This window comes from Trichomycterus rosablanca, chromosome 19 (assembly GCF_030014385.1).
Source record: "Trichomycterus rosablanca isolate fTriRos1 chromosome 19, fTriRos1.hap1, whole genome shotgun sequence".
NCBI lineage: Eukaryota > Metazoa > Chordata > Actinopteri > Siluriformes > Trichomycteridae > Trichomycterus > Trichomycterus rosablanca.
The window spans coordinates 29,036,215-29,056,782 of record NC_086006.1 but is presented as its reverse complement, the minus strand read 5'-3'; the positions used below and the strand labels follow the sequence as shown (position 1 = coordinate 29,056,782).

The 20,568-nt window shown below is 43.7% G+C and overlaps 1 protein-coding gene across 1 annotated transcript in view; it reads left to right on the top strand.

Annotated features, from left to right (window-relative positions):
* Window positions 1-490: 490 nt before the first annotated feature.
* Window positions 491-20,568, top strand: part of bltp3a (bridge-like lipid transfer protein family member 3A) — a 27,008-nt gene continuing 6,930 nt past the window's right edge. Inside the window, exons 1-13 of the mRNA XM_063014906.1 lie at window positions 491-545; window positions 2,691-2,853; window positions 3,003-3,041; window positions 9,744-9,835; window positions 9,953-10,142; window positions 12,841-12,981; window positions 13,703-13,858; window positions 14,051-14,228; window positions 18,538-18,624; window positions 18,771-18,941; window positions 19,032-19,138; window positions 19,306-19,447; window positions 19,559-19,752. Of these exons, the coding sequence (XP_062870976.1) occupies window positions 502-545; window positions 2,691-2,853; window positions 3,003-3,041; window positions 9,744-9,835; window positions 9,953-10,142; window positions 12,841-12,981; window positions 13,703-13,858; window positions 14,051-14,228; window positions 18,538-18,624; window positions 18,771-18,941; window positions 19,032-19,138; window positions 19,306-19,447; window positions 19,559-19,752 (1,704 nt within the window). The 5' untranslated portion in view covers window positions 491-501. The remainder of the gene's footprint in view (window positions 546-2,690; window positions 2,854-3,002; window positions 3,042-9,743; window positions 9,836-9,952; window positions 10,143-12,840; window positions 12,982-13,702; window positions 13,859-14,050; window positions 14,229-18,537; window positions 18,625-18,770; window positions 18,942-19,031; window positions 19,139-19,305; window positions 19,448-19,558; window positions 19,753-20,568) is intronic.

Below are 20,568 nucleotides of genomic sequence, written 5' to 3'. Positions count from 1 at the left end.
AGAACCCTGGTAATGTTGTACACAATCATGGACTGATTTCTGACCCCATGTTCTTCTTTTACTTTTATATTAAAGGTTGTGAAGAATTTTTGAGCTTGGAAAAGGCGCTGTGTAAATAAAAGTGATGATGATGAGTGAATGAGTGAGTAAAAAAAATAAGTAAAGGAATAAGTGAGTAAGTAAATGTGATTGATTGAGTGAGTAAATAAGTAAGTAAGTGAGTATAATATTGATGTATTTGTAATGATTTGGGTTTTTTCTTTCTTTAACGTCTTCTATCCATGACCTTGTTTATGTTGATACGCATGCGCTGTAAGGGGGTACAGTAATGTGTAGAGACCAGATTTTTGCGTAGCAGCAGCGGTGAGTCTGGGAACAGCAAAGATGCTGGATACTTTAGCTTAGCTCTGATTAGCTTAGCCTGTCAGCGGGAATATGATCTGTATAGAGAAGAATAAATATTTAATAATATTTTGGTGATCATTTCGGGACTGTTTTGAAATGGCTGGAATTATTAAAAAACAGATTCTGAAACATTTATCCAGGTAAATATGAACATGCTGGTTATCGTGAACGCTGCACGGCTCAGTGTTCAGTAATGACAGTGATGTGTTTATTACAGTTTAAACGTTATTATTACTATTGTTTATTATTTTATTAAATTATGTCTGAATAAAGGCTTTATTTTAGTGTCTCAGGTTCTGATGTCTCAGGTTCTGGTGTTTCAGGTTCTGATGTCTCAGGTTCTGGTGTATCAGGTTCTGGTGTTTCAGGTTCTGATGTCTCAGGTTCTGGTGTTTCAGGTTCTGGTGTTTCAGGTTCTGATGTCTCAGGTTCTGGTGTATCAGGTTCTGGTGTTTCAGGTTCTGATGTCTCAGGTTCTGGTGTCTCAGGTTCTGATGTCTCAGGTTCTGGTGTCTCAGGTTCTGGTGTATCAGGTTCTGGTGTTTCAGGTTCTGATGTCTCAGGTTCTGGTGTTTCAGGTTCTGGTGTTTCAGGTTCTGATGTCTCAGGTTCTGGTGTTTCAGGTTCTGATGTCTCAGGTTCTGGTGTTTCAGGTTCTGATGTCTCAGGTTCTGGTGTTTCAGGTTCTGGTGTATCAGGTTCTGGTGTTTCAGGTTCTGATGTCTCAGGTTCTGGTGTTTCAGGTTCTGGTGTTTCAGGTTCTGATGTCTCAGGTTCTGGTGTATCAGGTTCTGGTGTTTCAGGTTCTGATGTCTCAGGTTCTGGTGTTTCAGGTTCTGGTGTATCAGGTTCTGATGTCTCAGGTTCTGGTGTATCAGGTTCTGGTGTTTCAGGTTCTGGTGTCTCAGGTTCTGATGTCTCAGGTTCTGGTGTCTCAGGTTCTGGTATCTCAGGTTCTGGTGTTGGTGGTGAATGTGTGGTGATTAAAACGTGTGTTTAAACTCCCACAGATTTTTACACGATTGTTTACAGCATGAACACACCAGAATCAGACTGTAACAGCATCAGATTTGATTTATTCCTCTGATTCTGGTTATTTTATACAGCCGTAAACATTTACATTTTCAGCATTTAGCACACAATGAGCTGAACATGAGCAATTGAGGGTTAAGGGCCTTGCTCAGGGACCCAACAGTGGCAACTTGGTGATGTCAGGGCTTGAACCGGCAACCTTCTGTTTACTAGTCCAGTACCTTAACCACTGAGCTATCACTGCCATAAACATTTACAATAAAAATGATCATCATCAGCTCTCCAGTCTGAGCTTCAGTGTGTCAGTAAATCCACCCCCTAGTAAAAAAAACCTCACTAAATGACACTGCTGGGTTCCACCCGTTTTAATCGGCACAAAGACGCTGATATCTAGTTTATCCGTGCTTATATCAATATTGATGGAACCCTGGTAACGCTGTACCCAGGAACGTAATCATGGACTGATTTCTGACCACACACTCTTTTACATTCATATTAATGGTTGTAAAGCGTCCTTGAGCTTGGAAAAGGCGCTGTGTAAATAACAGTGATAATGATGAGTGAGTAAAAGATTGAGTGAGTGAATGTGAGTCATGGGTACCACACATGATGTGTGGTTTGGGTTACTTAGCTCCAGGAGGGTGGAGGGGATTAGAGAGGGGGGGGGGGGGGGGGTACAGGATGACTTTTAACCTTGGAGTCTGATGGTGCACTCCGAATTTAATCTCCACTATCAGCACAACGAATCTCATAAAATCAAAAATATGTGAACCTGACGAACCCTGACCCTGCATGTGAAAAGAAGCGATCAACTGTTCGAGGGAATGTGGCGGCCTCGGCTCTCTTCAGTCGGGGGGGGGGGGGGGGGGGGGGGGGGGGAGAGAGAGAAACTCTTATTGTCATGAAGCGATTAGAAACTACTTTTATTTCCTGGCTCACTTAAAACTAACGATTGGCTCGTATGAGGGTCTCTGTGCAGCGCCATCGATCAGCCAGCAGAGGGCGTACATGCTGCAGTTATGAGGAATCTCTCCGGCGGAGTTATCCCCTCCTCATTACTGCAGCATTGCGCCCTCTGCTGGCTGATCGATGGCGCTGCACAGAGACGAGGGATAACAGAGATGCTCCGTGCTCGAATGCTCCGTGCTCGATACGAAGCCGCCCCGTGCGGGTGAAAAGAAGCGGTTGTACAGATTATGATTGGTGTGGGAGGTGCAGGAGCGTTTTTTTAATTGCTTTTTATTTTTGTGCAGGTTCACCAAGAATCTCTCTCCAGATAAGATCAACCTGAGCACGCTGAAGGGAGAAGGTCAGCTCTCCAACCTGGAGCTGGATGAGGAGGTTCTGCAGAACATGCTGGATCTGCCCACCTGGCTCTCCATCACTCGGGTGTACTGCAACAAAGCCGCCATCCGTGTGAGGTTCCTCTCATTAATCCACCAGCGCATTTATTCTCTCCTCTATGATGTTCTGATGTTCCAGGCTGGACGTTGATGAGCGTGTTTATATAAACTCTGCTGCAGGATGATCAGATCTAATCTCTTCATGTCACTCTGTTCTTACAGATCCAGTGGACCAAGCTGAAGACGAGCCCCATATGCCTGGTAGGAAATCCCTCCCTCAATCTGTGTTTCCTTCTCCTCTCGCTCCACTGATCACCTCTCACTTTCACTTCTCCACCTCCAACCACCTGAGAGGAAATCAATCAGACTCATCAGCTGGTTTTTATTATTTAAGCTCCTGTTGTTCATTAGAAGGAATATTTTTAGATAAAATCAGAGCTGAGGAGACCTACGCCAACTGGGATTTTTACCACAGAGTGGAGCAAAAAACAATGGACACAGAAATCTTTAAGCTTTTCTTAAATGTTGCTTTCTCATTTATTTACATTATTAGTACTGTCCCAACTATTTTGGAATTGGGGTTGTTAATTCTACATGTTTATTGAACTGATTAGAGTTTTTAAATGGTAAAAAAACGAAATGATTAGATGTTTATGTGATGATTTCTGATCTCTGAGCTCATCATCATTTATACAGTGAGAGAAATAAACCAGTCCAAACCTCCACATCACATTTACACACACACATGTACACACACACATATACACACATCACATGTACACACACACACAGCACATGTACACACACATCATGTTTACACACAAACATCACATTTACACACACACATGTACACACACACATGTACACACATCACATGTACACACACACACAGCACATCATGTTTACATCTTTCTTTCTTTCTTACACACAAACATCACATGTACACACACATCATGTTTACACACACACAGCACATGTACACACACATCATGTTTACACACAAACATCACATGTACACACACACCACATTTACACACAAACATCACATTTACACACACACATGTACACACACACATGTACACACATCACATGTACACACACACACAGCACATCATGTTTACACACAAACATCACATGTACACACACATCATGTTTACACACACACAGCACATGTACACACACATCATGTTTACACACAAACATCACATGTACACACACACCACATTTACACACACACATCACATTTACACACACACGTTTACACACAAACATCACATGTACACACAGCACATGTACACACAGCACATGTACACACACACATCATGCTTACACACACACATTTACACACATTTACACACACACACATCACATTTACACACATCACATTTACACACACATCACATGTACACACACATCATGTTTACACACAAACATCACATGTACACACCACATGTACACACACACATCATGTTTACACACACACACATTTACACACCACATTTACACACACATCACATTTACACACATCACACACACATCACATTTACACACACATCATGTTTACACACACACACACATTTACACACACACACATCACATTTACACACATCACATTTACACACACATCACATGTACACACACATCATGCTTACACACACACACATTTACACACACACATCACATTTACACACACCACATTTACACACATCACATTTACACACACCACATTTACACACACCACATTTACACACATCACATTTACACACATCACATTTACACACATCACATTTACACACACCACATTTACACACATCACATTTACACACATCACATTTACACACACCACATTTACACACACCACATTTACACACATCACATTTACACACATCACATTTACACACACCACATTTACACACACCACATTTACACACACCACATTTACACACACCACATTTACACACATCACATTTACACACATCACATTTACACACATCACATTTACACACACCACATTTACACACATCACATTTACACACACCACATTTACACACACCACATTTACACACATCACATTTACACACATCACATTTACACACACCACATTTACACACATCACATTTACACACACCACATTTACACACATCACATTTACACACATCACATTTACACACACCACATTTACACACATCACATTTACACACACCACATTTACACACATCACATTTACACACATCACATTTACACACATCACATTTACACACACCACATTTACACACATCACATTTACACACACCACATTTACACACACCACATTTACACACATCACACTTACACACACCACATTTACACACATCACACTTACACACATCACATTTACACACACCACATTTACACACATCACATTTACACACATCACACTTACACACATCACATTTACACACATCACATTTACACACATCACATTTACACACACCACATTTACACACATCACATTTACACACATCACACTTACACACATCACATTTACACATCACATTTACACACATCACACTTACACACATCACATTTACACACATCACATTTACACACACCACATTTACACACATCACATTTACACACACCACATTTACACACACCACATTTACACACATCACATTTACACACATCACACTTACACACACCACATTTACACACACCACACTTACACACATCACATTTACACACACCACATTTACACACATCACACTTACACACACCACATTTACACACACCACACTTACACACATCACATTTACACACACCACATTTACACACATCACATTTACACACACCACATTTACACACATCACATTTACACACATCACACTTACACACATCACATTTACACACATCACATTTACACACATCACATTTACACACATCACATTTACACACATCACACTTACACACATCACATTTACACATCACATTTACACACACCACATTTACACACATCACATTTACACACACCACATTTACACACACCACATTTACACACATCACATTTACACACACCACATTTACACACACCACACTTACACACATCACATTTACACACATCACATTTACACACACCACATTTACACACATCACATTTACACACACCACATTTACACACATCACATTTACACACATCACATTTACACACATCACATTTACACACACCACATTTACACACACCACATTTACACACATCACATTTACACACACCACATTTACACACATCACATTTACACACACCACATTTACACACATCACATTTACACACATCACACTTACACACACCACATTTACACACACCACACTTACACACATCACATTTACACACACCACATTTACACACATCACATTTACACACATCACACTTACACACATCACATTTACACACATCACATTTACACACATCACACTTACACACATCACATTTACACACACCACATTTACACACATCACATTTACACACATCACATTTACACACACCACATTTACACACACCACATTTACACACACCACATTTACACACATCACATTTACACACACCACATTTACACACATCACATTTACACACACCACATTTACACATCACATTTACACACACCACATTTACACATCACATTTACACACACCACACTTACACACATCACATTTACACACACCACATTTACACACATCACATTTACACACATCACATTTACACACACCACATTTACACACATCACATTTACACACATCACATTTACACACATCACATTTACACACACCACATTTACACACATCACATTTACACACATCACATTTACACACACCACATTTACACACACCACATTTACACACATCACATTTACACACACCACATTTACACACACCACATTTACACACACCACATTTACACACATCACATTTACACACATCACATTTACACACACCACACTTACACACATCACATTTACACACACCACATTTACACACATCACATTTACACACATCACATTTACACACACCACATTTACACACATCACATTTACACACACCACATTTACACACATCACATTTACACACATCACATTTACACACACCACATTTACACACATCACATTTACACACACCACATTTACACACATCACATTTACACACATCACATTTACACACACCACATTTACACACATCACACTTACACACATCACATTTACACACATCACATTTACACACACCACATTTACACACACCACATTTACACACACCACATTTACACACATCACATTTACACACATCACACTTACACGCACCACATTTACACACACCACACTTACACACATCACACTTACACACACCACATTTACACACATCACATTTACACACATCACACTTACACACATCACATTTACACACACCACATTTACACACATCACATTTACACACATCACACTTACACACATCACATTTACACACATCACATTTACACACATCACATTTACACACATCACATTTACACACATCACATTTACACACACCACATTTACACACATCACATTTACACACATCACACTTACACACATCACACTTACACACATCACATTTACACACACCACATTTACACACATCACATTTACACACACCACATTTACACACATCACATTTACACACATCACACTTACACACACCACATTTACACACACCACACTTACACACATCACATTTACACACACCACATTTACACACATCACATTTACACACACCACACTTACACACACCACATTTACACACATCACATTTACACACACCACATTTACACACATCACATTTACACACATCACACTTACACACATCACACTTACACACATCACATTTACACACACCACATTTACACACATCACATTTACACACACCACATTTACACACATCACATTTACACACATCACACTTACACACACCACATTTACACACACCACATTTACACACACCACATTTACACACACCACATTTACACACACCACACTTACACACATCACATTTACACACACCACATTTACACACACCACACTTACACACATCACATTTACACACATCACATTTACACACACCACATTTACACACATCACACTTACACACACCACATTTACACACATCACATTTACACGCACCACATTTACACACACCACATTTACACACATCACATTTACACACACCACATTTACACACACCACATTTACACACATCACATTTACACACACCACATTTACACACACCACATTTACACACATCACATTTACACACACCACATTTACACACATCACATTTACACACACCACATTTACACACACCACATTTACACACACCACATTTACACACATCACATTTACACACATCACATTTACACACACCACATTTACACACATCACATTTACACACACCACATTTACACACACCACATTTACACACACCACATTTACACACACCTTATTTACACACACCACATTTACACACATCACATTTACACACATCACATTTACACACACCACACTTACACACATCACATTTACACACATCACATTTACACACATCACATTTACACACACCACATTTACACACATCACATTTACACACACCACACTTACACACACCACATTTACACACACCTTATTTACACACACCACATTTACACACATCACATTTACACACACCACATTTACACACATCACATTTACACACACCACATTTACACACATCACATTTACACACATCACATTTACACACACCACATTTACACACACCTTATTTACACACACCACATTTACACACATCACATTTACACACATCACATTTACACACACCACACTTACACACATCACATTTACACACATCACATTTACACACACCACATTTACACACACCACATTTACACACATCACATTTACACACACCACACTTACACACACCACATTTACACACATCACATTTACACACACCACATTTACACACATCACATTTACACACACCACATTTACACACACCACATTTACACACATCACATTTACACACACCACACTTACACACATCACATTTACACACACCACACTTACACACATCACATTTACACACATCACATTTACACACACCACATTTACACACATCACATTTACACACACCACATTTACACACACCACATTTACACACACCACATTTACACACATCACATTTACACACATCACATTTACACACACCACATTTACACATCACATTTACACACATCACATTTACACACATCACATTTACACACATCACATTTACACACATCACATTTACACACATCACATTTACACACACCACATTTACACATCACATTTACACACATCACATTTACACACATCACATTTACACACATCACATTTACACACATCACATTTACACACACCACATTTACACACACCACATTTACACACATCACATTTACACACACCACACTTACACACATCACATTTACACACACCACATTTACACACATCACATTTACACACACCACATTTACACACACCACATTTACACACACCACATTTACACACATCACATTTACACACACCACATTTACACACACCACATTTACACACATCACATTTACACACATCACATTTACACACACCACACTTACACACATCACATTTACATTTATTTTTATTTTTTTATTCAAAGTGACTTACATTTATGACTCAATACAGTTTGAGCAATTAAGGGTTAAGGGCCTTGCTCAGGGGCCCAACAGTGGACACTTGGCAGTGGACTTGAACCTGCAACCTTCTGATTGCATGCTGCACATTAATAAATGAATCAATAAATCAATAATCAATAAATAAATAAATCACTCCTGATTAGGTTTAACTCCAGATGTAAGTAGGAGCTCTTTATTCTTTATTCTTTATTCTTTTGTAGTTCCTGGATAAAGTGGAAGTGGAAATGATGACGTGTGAGGAGCCACGCCCTCCTAACGGTCCCTCCCCCATTGCCATCACTGCAGGTCAAAGGTCAGAGAACAGTTCTGATAGATCAGTGCAGTAGAACCTTTATTTACCGTATTCACCGCATTATACAGTGTGTGTGTGTGTGTGTGTGTGTGTGTGTGTGTGTGTGTGTGTGTACAGTGAGTACGGCTTTGCTGAGAAGGTGGTGGAGGGGATGTCGGTGATTATTAACGCTGTGATTATTAAAGTCACGTCCCGAGCGTTTCACGCCTCCTTCGAGCTCTGGCAGTTACAGGGGTGCAGCCTGAACCCAAAGTGGCAGAGGAGCGACCTCAGATACACCCGCATCACACACCCCAAACGGGGAGAGGTACCACACACACACACATCACACACACACACACACACTCACATCACACACACACACACACATCACACACATCACACACACGCATCACACACCCCAAACGGGGAGAGGTACCACACACACACACATCACACACACACACACATCACACACACACATCACACACACACATCACACACACACACACATCACACACATCACACACACACACACACACACACACACACATCACACACACACACACATCACACACACACACACACACATCACACACACACACTCACATCACACACACACACACACACACACACACACACACATCACACACCCCAAACGGGGAGAGGTACCACACACACACACACATCACACACACACACACTCACATCACACACACACACACACATCACACACACGCATCACACACCCCAAACGGGGAGAGGTACCACACACACACACACACACACACACACATCACACACACACACTCACATCACACACACACACACACACACACACACACATCACACACCCCAAACGGGGAGAGGTACCACACACACACACACATCACACACACACACACACTCACATCACACACACACACACACACACACACACACACACACACATCACACACACACACTCACATCACACACACACACACTCACATCACACACACACACACACATCACACACACGCATCACACACCCCAAACGGGGAGAGGTACCACACACACACACACACACACACACACATCACACATACACACTCACATCACACACACACACACACACACACACTCACATCACACACACACACACACATCACACACACACATCACACACATCACACACACACACACACATCACACACACACACTCACATCACACACACACACACACACATCACACACACTCACATCACACACACACACACACACACATCACACACACACACACTCACATCACACACACACACACACATCACACACACGCATCACACACCCCAAACGAGGAGAGGTACCACACACACACACATCACACACACACACACACACACACATCACACACACACACACACACATCACACACACACACACATCACACACACGCATCACACACCCCAAACGAGGAGAGGTACCACACACACACACATCACACACACACACACACACTCACATCACACACATCACACACACGCATCACACACCCCAAACGGGGAGAGGTACCACACACACACACATCACACACACACACACACACACACACACTCACATCACACACACACACACACTCACATCACACACCCCAAACGGGGAGAGGTACCACACACACACACATCACACACACACACTCACATCACACACACACACACTCACATCACACACACACACACATCACACACACACACACACACACACACACTCACATCACACACCCCAAACGGGGAGAGGTACCACACACACACACACATCACACACACACACTCACATCACACACACACACACACACATCACACACTCACATCACACACACACACACACATCACACACACACCCCAAACGAGGAGAGGTACCACACACACACACACTCACATCACACACACCCGCATCACACACCCCAAACGGGGAGAGGTACCACACACACACACACACATCACACACACGCATCACACACCCCAAACGAGGAGAGGTACCACACACACACACACACACACTCACATCACACACACACACACACACACTCTCACATCACACACACACACACACACACACACTCACATCACACACACCCGCATCACACACCCCAAACGGGGAGAGGTACCACACACACACACATCATACACACACACTCTCACATCACACACACACACACACACACACACTCACATCACACACACCCGCATCACACACCCCAAACGGGGAGAGGTACCACACACACACACACACACACACACACTCACATCACACACACCCGCATCACACACCCCAAACGAGGAGAGGTACCACACACACACACACTCACATCACACACACACACACACACACACACTCTCACATCACACACACACACACACACACACACACACACACATCACACACACCCGCATCACACACCCCAAACGGGGAGAGGTACCACACACACACACACATCACACACACACACTCACATCACACACACACATCACACACACGCATCACACACCCCAAACGAGGAGAGGTACCACACACACACACACACTCACATCACACACACACACACACACTCTCACATCACACACACACACACACACACTCACATCACACACACCCGCATCACACACACCCCAAACGGGGAGAGGTACCACACACACACACATCATACACACACACTCACATCACACACACACATCACACACACGCATCACACACCCCAAACAAGGAGAGGTACCACACACACACACACACCCACACCCGCATCACACACCCTCATCACACACACACACACTTTTAGTAGTCGAGTTTATTTTTTTAGGATTAATAATAATGTGTATGTGTATATGTATTTGTAAATGTGTCGTATATATGTAAGTGTGTGTATATGAGTAAATGTGTGTATATGAGTAAATGTGTGTATATGAGTAAATGTGTGTATATGAGTAAATGTGTGGATGTAAATGTGTCGTATATATGTAAATGTGTGTGTGTATATGTGTGTATTCCAGGTTCTGACCTTTAAGGAGATTAACTGGCAGAGTTTGCGGATCGAGGCGGACGCTATAGAGAGTGAGGATCAGGATTTGGGGAACACTCCGCTACGCCTCATTACCAACCAGGGTCGCCTCCGCATCGCCCTCAAACGCAGAGTAACGTTCTCACCTCTCTAATAACAACACTCCAAATAAAGCTGGGACAGTGGGTACAATACTACTGTACATTTAAAGTAAGAGGAAAGGACCTTCCCTAACGTTACCCAGCATCAGTCCTGTTACCGTGGTGTGTTAGTGTGACTGATATTAGTGGGTGATAAGAGTGCAGATGATAGACTGGCTTGCCTGCACCCCAGACCTGTTCCCATTGTTTTCTCATTATCAAGTTGAAATAATAAAATTCCACTTTCACACACACAACGATCTGTTCCTGCAGGTGATGTAAAACAGACTTAAACATACCCTCGTCCCAACTTTTTTGGAGTGTGTTGTATTATGTATAAATAAAACATTATAAGTAATATTTAAATATGAATTATTAATATTGAGCGTTGTTGTTTTTTATGGAACGTGTTTTAAAGATACTGTGACTGTACTACCCCACTAACCTGGGTTTGAATCTTTATAGGCAGTTAGTTCTACAGATAGTCAGGGGGTCTACAGATACAGTTAGTCATGTCTTATGGAGGAAGGGTTGGATGGTGAATCTCCTCCATGTTGGTGCCTCCTGCTGGTAGGTTGAGGTATCAGTAGGAGTGGTGGAGAGGAGTACAGAGAGTGTAGTGTGTTCCTCCAGACATGTGATGGATGTTACAGGTGTAATAGGGAGCCGGGTATGATGAAGTGAGAGTGATCTGTGTGTGTGTGGGTGTTGCAGGTGAAGGACTGTAATGTTCTAGCCTCGAAGCTGCTCTTCATCCTGGATGATCTGCTGTGGGTTCTGACCGACTCTCAGCTCAAAGCTGTGATCCACTACGCTAAATCTCTGAGTGAAGCCATGGACAAGTCAGCGCAGCAGAGGAAGAACATGGAGGTACACACACACACACACACACACACACACACACACACCGGGCGTGGCCACTTCAGAACTCCTAAACGGAGGGCGTGGAGGTTTCTGACCGCTCCAATCATATCAGGACTCCAATATTCTGATGAAGTCGTTCCAGCATCCAGTTGATCAGGTTATTTATATTCTTTATTTATATCTCTGCCTGTGTTCTAGACTGCTCCTCTTTCACCTGGACCCCGGCCACTGGGGGCAGAGCCTCCCCCGGCTCCTGTGACGACCCCCAGCACTCTGGCGCAGTATTTTGACCTTTATGATGTAAAAGAGTCGTCATATCACATGTTCATCTCACGCCTGGACCTGCACATCTGTAACGATTCATCATCAGAGCCAGGTGAGAACATCCTCAATACCTCACCTCAATACCTCATCTCAGTACCTCATCATCTCAACACCTCACCTCAATACCTCATCTCAGTACCTCATCATCTCAACACCTCACCTCAATACCTCATCTCAGTACCTCATCATCTCAATACCTCACCTCAATACCTCATCTCAATACCTCATCTCAGTACCTCATCATCTCAATACCTCACCTCAATACCTCATCTCAGTACCTGACCTCAGTATCTCACCTCAACACCTAACCTCAATACCTCATCATCTCAACACCTCACCTCAACACCTCACCTCAGTACCTGACCTCAATACCTCACCTCAACACCTCACCTCAATACCTCAACATCTCAGTACCTCACCTCAACACCTCACCTCAATACCTCATCTCAGTACCTCATCATCTCAACACCTCACCTCAATACCTCACCTCAATACCTCATCTCAGTACCTCATCATCTCAACACCTCACCTCAATACCTCATCTCAGTATCTCACCTCAGTACCTGACCTCAGTATCTCACCTCAACACCTAACCTCAATACCTCATCATCTCAACACCTCACCTCAATACCTCACCTCAACACCTCACCTCAGTACCTGACCTCAATACCTCACCTCAACACCTCACCTCAGTACCTGACCTCAATACCTTACCTCAGTACCTGACCTCAATACCTCACCTCAACACCTCACCTCAATACCTCAACATCTCAGTACCTCACCTCAACACCTCACCTCAATACCTCACCTCAACACCTCACCTCAATACCTCATCTCAGTACCTGACCTCAATACCTCACCTCAACACCTCACCTCAATACCTCAACATATCAGTACCTCACCTCAACACCTCACCTCAATACCTCATCTCAGTACCTCACCTCAACACCTCACCTCAATACCTCACCTCAGTACCTGACCTCAATACCTCACCTCAACACCTCACCTCAATACCTCATCTCAGTACCTCATCATCTCAGTACCTCACCTCAGTACCTCATCTCAACACTTCACCTCAATACCTCACCTCAATACCTCAACATCTCAGTACCTCACCTCAGTACCTCACCTCAATACCTCATCTCAGTACCTCATCATCTCAATACCTCACCTCAATACCTCACCTCAATACCTCACCTCAGTACCTCACCTCAATACCTCACCTCAACACCTCACCTCAGTACCTGACCTCAATACCTCACCTCAACACCTCACCTCAATACCTCAACATCTCAGTACCTCACCTCAACACCTCACCTCAATACCTCATCTCAGTACCTCATCATCTCAGTATCTCACCTCAACACCTCACCTCAGTACCTGACCTCAATACCTCACCTCAACACCTCACCTCAATACCTCAACATCTCAGTACCTCACCTCAACACCTCACCTCAATACCTCACCTCAACACCTCACCTCAATACCTCATCTCAGTACCTCATCATCTCAGTACCTCACCTCAGTACCTCATCTCAACACTTCACCTCAATACCTCACCTCAATACCTCAACATCTCAGTACCTCACCTCAGTACCTCACCTCAATACCTCATCTCAGTACCTCATCATCTCAACACCTCACCTCAACACCTCACCTCAATACCTCATCTCAGTACCTCATCATCTCAACACCTCACCTCAATACCTCATCTCAGTATCTCACCTCAGTACCTGACCTCAGTATCTCACCTCAACACCTAACCTCAATACCTCATCATCTCAACACCTCACCTCAATACCTCACCTCAACACCTCACCTCAGTACCTGACCTCAATACCTCACCTCAACACCTCACCTCAGTACCTGACCTCAATACCTTACCTCAGTACCTGACCTCAATACCTCACCTCAACACCTCACCTCAATACCTCAACATCTCAGTACCTCACCTCAACACCTCACCTCAATACCTCACCTCAACACCTCACCTCAATACCTCATCTCAGTACCTGACCTCAATACCTCACCTCAACACCTCACCTCAATACCTCAACATATCAGTACCTCACCTCAACACCTCACCTCAATACCTCATCTCAGTACCTCACCTCAACACCTCACCTCAATACCTCACCTCAGTACCTGACCTCAATACCTCACCTCAACACCTCACCTCAATACCTCATCTCAGTACCTCATCATCTCAGTACCTCACCTCAGTACCTCATCTCAACACTTCACCTCAATACCTCACCTCAATACCTCAACATCTCAGTACCTCACCTCAGTACCTCACCTCAATACCTCATCTCAGTACCTCATCATCTCAATACCTCACCTCAATACCTCACCTCAATACCTCACCTCAGTACCTCACCTCAATACCTCACCTCAACACCTCACCTCAGTACCTGACCTCAATACCTCACCTCAACACCTCACCTCAATACCTCAACATCTCAGTACCTCACCTCAACACCTCACCTCAATACCTCATCTCAGTACCTCATCATCTCAGTATCTCACCTCAACACCTCACCTCAGTACCTGACCTCAATACCTCACCTCAACACCTCACCTCAATACCTCAACATCTCAGTACCTCACCTCAACACCTCACCTCAATACCTCACCTCAACACCTCACCTCAATACCTCATCTCAGTACCTCATCATCTCAGTACCTCACCTCAGTACCTCATCTCAACACTTCACCTCAATACCTCACCTCAATACCTCAACATCTCAGTACCTCACCTCAGTACCTCACCTCAATACCTCATCTCAGTACCTCATCATCTCAACACCTCACCTCAACACCTCACCTCAATACCTCATCTCAGTACCTCATCATCTCAACACCTCACCTCAATACCTCATCTCAGTATCTCACCTCAGTACCTGACCTCAGTATCTCACCTCAACACCTAACCTCAATACCTCATCATCTCAACACCTCACCTCAATACCTCACCTCAACACCTCACCTCAGTACCTGACCTCAATACCTCACCTCAACACCTCACCTCAGTACCTGACCTCAATACCTTACCTCAGTACCTGACCTCAATACCTCACCTCAACACCTCACCTCAATACCTCAACATCTCAGTACCTCACCTCAACACCTCACCTCAATACCTCACCTCAACACCTCACCTCAATACCTCATCTCAGTACCTGACCTCAATACCTGACCTCAACACCTCACCTCAATACCTCAACATCTCAGTACCTCACCTCAACACCTCACCTCAATACCTCATCTCAGTACCTCATCATCTCAACACCTCACCTCAATACCTCACCTCAATACCTCATCTCAGTACCTCATCATCTCAACACCTCACCTCAATACCTCATCTCAGTATCTCACCTCAGTACCTGACCTCAGTACCTCACCTCAACACCTAACCTCAATACCTCATCATCTCAACACCTCACCTCAACACCTCACCTCAATACCTCACCTCAACACCTCACCTCAATACCTTACCTCAGTACCTGACCTCAATACCTCACCTCAACACCTCACCTCAATACCTCAACATCTCAGTACCTCACCTCAACACCTCACCTCAATACCTCATCTCAGTACCTCATCATCTCAGTACCTCACCTCAGTACCTCATCTCAACACTTCACCTCAATACCTCACCTCAATACCTCAACATCTCAGTACCTCACCTCAGTACCTCACCTCAATACCTCATCTCAGTACCTCATCATCTCAATACCTCACCTCAGTACCTCACCTCAATACCTCACCTCAACACCTCACCTCAGTACCTGACCTCAATACCTCACCTCAACACCTCACCTCAATACCTCAACATCTCAGTACCTCACCTCAATACCTCACCTCAACACCTCACCTCAATACCTCATCTCAGTACCTCATCATCTCAGTACCTCACCTCAATACCTCATCTCAGTATCTCACCTCAAAACCTGACCTCAATACCTCACCTCAACACCTCACCTCAATACCTCAACATCTCAGTACCTCACCTCAACACCTCACCTCAATACCTCACCTCAACACCTCACCTCAGTACCTCATCATCTCAGTACCTCACCTCAGTACCTCATCTCAACACTTCACCTCAATACCTCACCTCAATACCTCAACATCTCAGTACCTCAGTACCTCACCTCAATACCTCATCTCAGTACCTCATCATCTCAATACCTCACCTCAGTACCTCACCTCAGTACCTCACCTCAATACCTCACCTCAATACCTCACCTCAATACCTTACCTGTAAACACCAGGTATAAACACCTCAGCTCAGTGTTTAGGGATGTAGGTACAGTGTTGTGTATCTGATATTGGCTGATCTTGTTTCTCTGTTTTAGTTGATTGTCCTGTTCCAGGTTCCCAGGGTGCAATGCAGCTGACCTTCCGTAAACTGGGATTTGATTATTACCCCTTCCACAGACCAGGTGAGGACCAGTACACACCTGTACACACCTGTACACAACATTACACACCCACAAGCTAACAGCTATGTGTAACATTTAACATTCCTGCTAATGTGTGTGTGTGTGTGTGTGTGTGTGTGTGTGTGTGTGTGTGTGTGTGTGTGTAGGTGACGGCTGCAGACACTGGGAGCGTCACTGCTCCTCTCTGGACTCTGGATCTCAGTGGGCTTCCAAACTTCTGCAGGACTTCCAGAAGAACCTGGAGAGCTCTGGATTCCCTGAACCTCCATCTGAACCTGGTGGTTCCAGCATGAACTCCACCAGCAGAACCAACCCTGGTGAGAAGAATAAACCCTGAACTTACATCAGTGCTCCATACAGTGAAAAAGTATTCACCCCCCACCCCAAACTGTGTGTGTGTTTATTAGATGGAGATTCGGGGGTGAAGGTTCCTCCTGATCCTGATGGATCTGCTTTAAAGAAACTGCGCTCCAGCTGCATGGTGGTCAGGGTGGATGATCTGGATATACACCAGGTCAACACACACACACACACACACACACACACACACACACACACACACACACACACACTATGTAGGAATACATGAATCTAGGAGGGAAACAGAAGAGCGACGATATAGAACTGAAACACACCCGCTGCCTCTCCGCTCAGTGTTCTCTCCTCTCTGCTGTCTCTCAGGTGTCCACAGGGGGGCGCAAGAGTAAGAAGACCCAGTCTCTCCTGTGCTGTAACCGTAAATCTCTGAGTATGGCGGAGAACATACCAGCGATCCACCTCCAGTTTACTGAGTATTACTTTCCCCACAGCACCGGAATACCTGGTAACACCACACACACACACACACACACACACACACACACACACACACACACACACACACACACACACACAGTGGAACCACATGACCTGACGTGTCTCTCTCTCTCTGCAGCACCCAGTTCGAGTCTGTACGGGCAGCTGAACGGGCTGCAGCTGTGTGTGGATGCTGCGAGTGTGTTGTGGATGTGTGTGTTCTGTCGGGGGTTGATTAGCACGCTGGAGCAGGTCAAAGCTTTCTATCACCTGCAGGACAGCAGCAGGAGCGACGAGATCCTGGACATCAGAGTGGACGCTACGCAGCTCAAGGTGAAAATCATTCAGCTGTTATTCACAGAGCTGGAGGGTCACTGCAGAGCTCAAGTTATTAAAGCTGTAACTCACCACACACGGTGGATTCGGTTCCTCCTCTGAGCTACAATTCAGTTTTACTCGACCACAGAGCTAAAACACTCCTGAATTAATAAATGTGGATATTTGAAATGAAGCTTTGCACACAATTTAGATATACTCAATTCCTTTGCAGGATACACCATCACAGAGAGCAGAGTCTCACTGTAACCATAACGACTGAATACACAAAGAGAAAGAGGATCAGTGAGCGTCTAACGATTTAGTTAAACACAAAGCAAAGATTCAGCGCCGAGCTCAGAGCTAGTTTATACGCTACATGGTCAAAAGTATGTGGACACGTCACCATGTGCTTGTTGGACATCCAATCCCAAAATAATGAGCATTATTAAAGTCTTGGTTCCCACTGTGCAGATCTCACATCCCACTTTGTTCTGGAAGCGCTTTCCAAAACATTTTGAAGTGTGTCTGTAGGAATCTGTGCCCATACGGTAACAGTAAGAGCATCTGTGAGGTCAGGCACTGATTTTGGATTAAAAAAATACTGTAATTAATGTTCTGATTCCTTCCGAGGGGGTTCAGTAGTGTTGAGCTCAAGTTTCTTCACACCAAACTCATTACAGCATGTAGGTATTAACCTCAGCGCATTCTGAACCAGATCAGTTTAAATCAGATCATTCTGAATCCCATCAATGTGAATCAGATCAGTATGTGGGGAGGGGGTCTATATTATCTATATCTGATAATAATTTTGTTCTTTATTTATTTTGGTTC